At 42.5% G+C, this 6,949-nt stretch overlaps 1 protein-coding gene across 1 annotated transcript in view; it reads left to right on the top strand.

Annotated features, from left to right (window-relative positions):
- LOC118327632 (metal transporter CNNM1-like) overlaps positions 1–6,949 on the top strand; it is a 25,166-nt gene that overhangs the window by 8,713 nt on the left and 9,504 nt on the right. The window contains exons 2-7 of the mRNA XM_035661062.1: positions 3,484–3,627; positions 3,726–3,866; positions 4,138–4,307; positions 4,523–4,613; positions 5,407–5,552; positions 6,094–6,376. Coding sequence (XP_035516955.1) covers positions 3,484–3,627; positions 3,726–3,866; positions 4,138–4,307; positions 4,523–4,613; positions 5,407–5,552; positions 6,094–6,376 — 975 coding nt within the window. The remainder of the gene's footprint in view (positions 1–3,483; positions 3,628–3,725; positions 3,867–4,137; positions 4,308–4,522; positions 4,614–5,406; positions 5,553–6,093; positions 6,377–6,949) is intronic.

Consider the following 6,949-nt stretch of genomic DNA (forward strand, 5'->3'; position numbering starts at 1 on the left):
ACCAAATGTATACACTGATAAAAACAAGCATTTTTATGGTCAACGGGTTTCTGGGTTGTGAAATTCCACAAGATATCTGTCAGGTTGAAGTAAACAATAAATAGTTGTTTTTCTGGGTTAATTAGTCCAAGGTTTAGAAATGTGTTGAACAGGATTAAACTTGATTTAACGTTAACTTTTAATAAACAGTAGAAGTATCTACGATTAGGAAGAGGCCATTTTTTTACATAAGGCAGTAGTGTTTAGAGTGATGTATGTGTACAGTGACAAATATTTACATTAGACATGTAAATGTCAGGATATGGTTTGGTGATTAATTTCTATTTATTTAGAAGAGTAGCGTGACAGATTTGTGTGTTTACAGTGCAGGGCTGGGAGGGTGTTATTATTTCTACCATGGCTGGTAATGCGCCCCCCCGCCCCGCCAGTGGGGTGTGTGGCGTGTGGTGTGGTGTGTGTGTGTGTGTGTGGTGCGTGTGTGGTGTGCGTGCGTTGTTAATATCCTCTGGGGGGGGTAGGCTGCTGTGAAGCAAGCAGAGAAGTTCGTTTTTGGTATTGGTGATCTGGGTGTCCTGAGGGCTTTTGAAGCACACAGAGGTTGGGTAGGGCTTGCCCCTCCGTCCCTCTATGCCTACCCACCTCAGAGGAGTGGTGTGTGTGGGTGTGTGTGTGTGGTGTGTGGGTGGTTGTGTGTGGTATGTGTGTGATGGGGGGGGGGGTACCCAGGCTGCATGTTAAAGCTGGAGGTGTGATTCGTGACCAGTGGAGGCTGATGATTGGCCCACGGTTCCTCCAGTCACAGTTATTTTCCAGTTCAGCGCTCATTCAGTGCACACACACACACACACACACACACAACACACACACACACCACACACACAACACACACACGCATATTCTTCCACACTTGTGAGGACCCTCATTGGGCATAAAATGTTCCCTTTCTTCTCACCTCAAACATTAATATATAACCTTAAAGGGTTGATTCACCCAAACTACTTATTTTTATACCATTTCCTGGGTGAATGCTCGGTTCTGATTGGCTGCTGGGTGTATGGCACTAATTAACTGTTAAAAACTGCATTCAGTAATCTATCCGAGCTAACTTAATTACTTTCTGTTACTTTTGGATCCCTCAATATACAAATAAAAACAAGAGACAATAAATATCAATAAGAAGTATTGAAAAGAAAATGGAAGATTTTTTTAGCATCAAAATCCTGATTTTGTCTTTTTTCTGTAACTTTAATAGATTCTAGTTACCTTGTGTTTTGTATCCTGATTACGTAACTCACTTACATGTAATCCATTACTCCCAAAGCCTGGTTGTGATGTTATAATCACAAAATAATGAACACAAATTCAATGAATCGCTGTGAATTTCACTGCAACTTTACTGCAAATCTGACCAAAATCACTTCCTTGTTTCTAGTCTCATATTTACTTTGTCCAAACTGTGCTGGAACAAATTGCCTTAATTATATAATTTAATTGAAAATTGTCACTTTCTCCTGCAATTTAATTGTACAAACATCACAAAATGCATCACAACTTTCTAGAAAACAGTAAAATGAAGTATTTTAGGCTGCAACGATCCTCGAGGGACTGAGGTACGACGAGAGGAAGACGTGGTGCTTCTTAACGAAATGTAAGGTGTGTTTAAGAGTCATATTAAAGCACCAGTGTGTGGGATTTAGTGGCATATAGAGGTGAAGTTGCATATTGCGACCAACTGAATACTGCTCGGCTTGTGTGTAGGAGGAACTAGAAGAGGACCTCTGTAGATAAAAACATCTCATTGTAAGGTAACAAAAACACAAAGATTCTTATTTTCAGGTGATGAAACACTAATGAAAACATACCTATTAATATTATATTACACTTCTGATAATTTATCCTCCTCAGTGTTACACTCTGGACCATTAACTAACAATTTGCATCCTACAACAATACCTCGATTGATGAACTGGCCCTTTAACCCTCCCTGTTGAAAACATAATATAATCTAATTGGTCTAACAAATCCTTCAAGATTATTATTATGTTAAATGATTTTTGTTCTAGTTGTTTCATTCATAAAATATGTATATATGTATATGTGCAATATATGTGTGTCGGATTTTGGCCCTTTTGTTTTTTGACAACAAAGATGATATAAAATGATAATGAAATAATAAATTACTTTGTTAATTATATTGTTAGTAATAGAAACCTGTAGTACTTAAAGTGGCCCTCCTGTGAGATGATAATACCATCAGTGGCCCCTGAGACAGTTTGAGTTGAGACCGCTGATTTAACCCTTTAAATCAAAGTTAAAGAAATGTCCTCACAAGTGCACACAGACAGCCGCTGTGTGAAGGAGGAGCCCATTTTTAAACCGCTGCCATCTTGACACTGACGGCCAATTCTCCAAAGCACAATGTGAGCACGCTCAGATTGTCTGACGGCGGCCGGAGGACGAGCGCAATCATCTGCGAATGCGTTCTGCACAATCAGGACTGGAGTGCGTAAACGAACGCCAACATCAGATTGTGTAAATGTTTTTGGTGTTGAAGCTGAACTCGGCCTCCTCTTCCTCCTCCTCCTACACATCAGCATCTGCTCAAACGCTCGCTGACAAATCTCACTGCAGCCACCAATCACCAATCATACTTTAAAAACAAGGTCCTCTCCCTACCAACGCTGCCTCGACCTCCTCAAAATACATAGATGGTGTTTTAAATCGGCTATATTTCACAGCGGCGAGTTACAAATCCATTTAACAGCATCTGCAGCCGTTTCTGCTCGTAATCTGTGAGCATGCTTTAAGCTGCGAGAGGAAACTGTTACTTTAAATGACTGGCACGCATGACGTGGTGTCCTTGATTTTCCTGCTTGCACATGTCCTCTCTGTGTGTTATTATGCAGGCATCTGCTGTCAAGACTTCTTAAACTCATCGCAGCGTTCCTCCCGCTCTCCCCTCCACGCCACTCTCTCCATGCAGCCGCCCTGAGCCCATAAACACACACACACACACATATTTAACACAATCCTATTTGTGTAACTGTAAAATTTACACCAAGCCACAGGCGTGATGAGGTTCAGTCTCTGAAACACTGCATCTTTTGAATAAATGGGCGTACTCTTAATTAATTGAGTTTATCTGAAGCCTGTGGTTGCTGATCTGCAAAAAACATTTTAATTTACATATTCTTAAAGTGGATTCTGCTGGTTTCAATCCCGGACTGGTTGTTATGTTAAATTCCAGATGAGAAAACTGAATGAAGACAGAAATCTTACATTTTGGTGAAAACTTTCTTGTGAAATCAAAATTGCAGATAATGCTGTTCCATAATCATGTCTGCTCACGTTATGTTGACGTATAATCTATACAGTGCAGCATCTACACATATTATTTGTTTGCTGCCGTCTGTGCCTGCTGCTGAAGGTATTAAAACAATGCATTGTGGGTTAAAAGTGATCCTTGTTCATTCTCTCCTCCAGGGAAGTCCCACCTCGCCATCGTGCAGCGAGTGAACAACGAGGGCGAGGGCGACCCTTTCTATGAGGTGATGGGCATCGTCACCCTGGAGGACGTCATCGAGGAGATCATCAAATCAGAGATCCTGGACGAGACAGACCTCTACAGTATGCATGCACACACACACACACACACACACGTAATAGGACAAAATGAAGTGTGATCTGAACATCCTTGTTTTGTGTGTGATGGTGTGTCCTGTCAGCTGATAATCGCTCAAAGCGCCGCGTCTCTCACCACGAGCAGAAGCAGCAGGACTTCTCCATCTTCAAACTGTCAGAGAACGAGATGAAAGTGAAGATTTCTCCTCAGCTCCTCCTGGCAACCCACCGCTTCCTGTCCACAGGTAACGGTCAATCAGCTCGCCGATGTGTGTCTGCGTTCATGTACCTCTACACTTTGTAGAAAAGCTTGGGTCATCAAGTCCAGGTTCAAGAAATCTTAAGGTGGTTCAGTTTACATCCTACTAGAACTGTTGTTAGTTTGTAAGGTTTCTTAGTTTTTGACCTCAAGGCTTTAAAGGGGAAGGAAATCAACATATGGTGAACGTCCACACATGAGAGAGAATGAAGTAACCTTAATGCTCAGTAACAGTGATACTCTCCTCCCTCCATCAGAGGTGGAGCCCTTCAAACCAGCTCACATCTCAGAGAAGATCTTGTTGAGGCTGATCAAACACCCCAGTGTGGTTCAGGACCTCAAGTTTGATGAGAAGAACAAGCGAGCACAGCAGCACTTCCTCTTCCAGCGCAACAAACCGGTGGACTACTTCATCCTGGTGCTGCAGGTAAGTGCCTATATATTTTAGATGATTGGTGCTTTTATGCAGCAGTTAGTGGTTCAGTCCCTCCACAGCGTTGTGAGAGGATCAGCTGATACACAGTGGCTGCTGTGGGTATACAACCTGAGTGCTGCGAAAGATATATTAAATATGTCCTGATAAAGAGCCCTGGCCGTTATGTCAGCGTGTTGTTTCTGTGTTTCTCTGGTGTGTTTATTCAGGGTCGAGTTGAGGTGGAGTTTGGTAAAGAGGCGCTGAAGTTTGAGAATAGCGCCTTTTCTTACTTTGGGGTACCTGCCATCATGCCAACAGGTACAAATACACACACACACACCTTGTACTTGTATCCCTACGAAAAAAAACCTCTCCCTAACCCCCAAACCAAACCCCCTGTCTTTCCTTTGACATAGCTAATATCCTGCCTTAACCTGAACACCTGAATCTAATCCAGATTTTAATCTAAACCCTAAAGCAAAGACCTAATCCTAATTTAACCCACTGTAGGACTTTCCACATCTTCACTCCAAAGGTTTTTACTCACAAGTGGCTCTCACAATTACAGAGAAGCAGAGACAACCCCGACATAGAAAAGTTTACAAAATCATGGAAACACAACCCAAATTAAACCAATTACACAATTCATGGAGTGCATTTTAAATGAATTACACACAAATACACAAAGGAAGAGATATACTGTTTATTGTAGGGAAATCAAAGCAGTTCAATCACAAAAAAATGAAAAAATCTGTAAGTATCTACAGTATGTCCAGATAAAGTACTGCTTGTGTGTGAACACAGTGTGTGTTTGTTTGTGAATGTGGAAACCTGCTTGGGAGAAATCAAACTGTCCAGAAGTCTTCACTTGTGGCATTCAAATTGCCCTGAACAGCTTGAAATATGCAAACACTTCCAAGTCATTGAATGCAGCATTCATCGAGTTCAGTGACTGACATGAATGAACATTTTCAGCTGCAGCAGCCAGGCCCTTCGCATATTAAGCAGTGTGAAACGAGGTAGCGTCCCTGATCTCATGATCGATGATTTGATGCTGATTGATTGACAGGGCCAGTTCTTGTCTGACTGCGTGAATGTGTGTCCGCTGCAGTCCACAGATCCCCCTCCCGCAGCAGTGGTTTGGACCGCTCTGAGTCCATGCTGTACGGAGGAAGCATGAGCCAGCTGAACGGAGGGGGGAACGTCTACCTGCCGGACTACTCTGTCAGACAGCTCACACACCTTCAGATCATCAAGGTAACACCTGAATGTTACACAGAAGTCTGGATTGCTTCCACTCTGTTTTCATTTATTACTCAACTATCTCTATAAACAGATGCAGTAGTGGGCAAGGGACAAGACGTTGGTATTGGTTTCTATTTCTAGTATTATCTAACCAATCCTGTTTGGTTGCATGGAGGGGAAACAGTCCATGTGGAGAGAAGAAGAGGCAGAACAGCATTGCCCAAAATGTAATCTTGGAGCCCATCTGACATTAGACAATAACCGATGCCAAGATTGTTCACTGCTGTTGTGGTTAACCTTTTATATTCAAAATGTGAAAAAACTGTTAAACTTTGTTTTCCTATCCTCAAGAGAAAGAAGTGATTCTTCAGAGATTAAAACATAAAACTGATCTGTTCTGTCCGTTTAATACTTTAATCACATTTACTCCAACTAGACTTCATATAAATATATTCAAACAGCCGTACATTTTCTTTTATTGGAGCAAAATCTTAGCAAAATAACATTTTGTGAAGGATGATTTAATAATACCCATAATCTTCCTCTGTGTCAGATCACCCGGAGCCACTACCAGAACGCTGTAACAGCCACCCGGATGGACAGCTCTCCTCAGACGCCTGACGCCGACGCCCGTCTGACAGAAAGCAACACTGTGACCCCAGAGCCTCCGGCGACGGAGCATGGGGCCACCCTAATGCCCCCGCAGCACACCACCGGGGCCACCCTCATGCCCCCACCCAGAGAGCCCACCCGGCCCGGCTCAGCCCGAACACGAGGACAGCAGTCCAGCGTCCCACATAGCACCTCCCTGCTGAACGAGATGAACCGCATCGTCCGTAAGTACCCCAGACCCCCGAGACACGGGGTGGTGATGAGTCCACACAAAGAAAGAGTGGAAGAGGAAATGATAATCCTGCTGCAGGTTTTCACTTCAGACAGATGTCAGTCGAAGAGGATTTGAGCCACCGGAGGCAGACAAACAAAGGCTGCTCCTTCAAATGAGTTTCTCAGAATCCATTAGAGTATTATATTCCGGATGAATAGAGTTCAATAACTGGAGCCAACTCTAACTGCAAAGAGATGTGTTTAAAAGAGTCTGAGGAGAGATAAACAGACAGAGAAATGACAGCTTGAATATGAATGAGATAAGAAAGCATAAAGAAAAGATGACTACAGCATCTCAGCACAGTGTTTTTGTTTGTTTTTGTTTACTATGTTTAACTGGGAAGTAACTTATAGAACCAGTGTGACTTTCGGCCTTTTTGGACATGTTGGTTGGAGAGTTATTTTGTGATTAGGTTTAGGTTTCAGTGTTAAATTTAAGTTAAATGTAATAGTAAGTCATTTATTCAAAAGGAGTTCGGTCTAGACCTGCTCTATTTGAAAAGTATCCTGAGATAACTTCTGTT

Source organism: Morone saxatilis, unplaced genomic scaffold (assembly GCF_004916995.1).
Source record: "Morone saxatilis isolate NCDOM2014 unplaced genomic scaffold, NCSU_SB_2.0 Contig17, whole genome shotgun sequence".
NCBI lineage: Eukaryota > Metazoa > Chordata > Actinopteri > Moronidae > Morone > Morone saxatilis.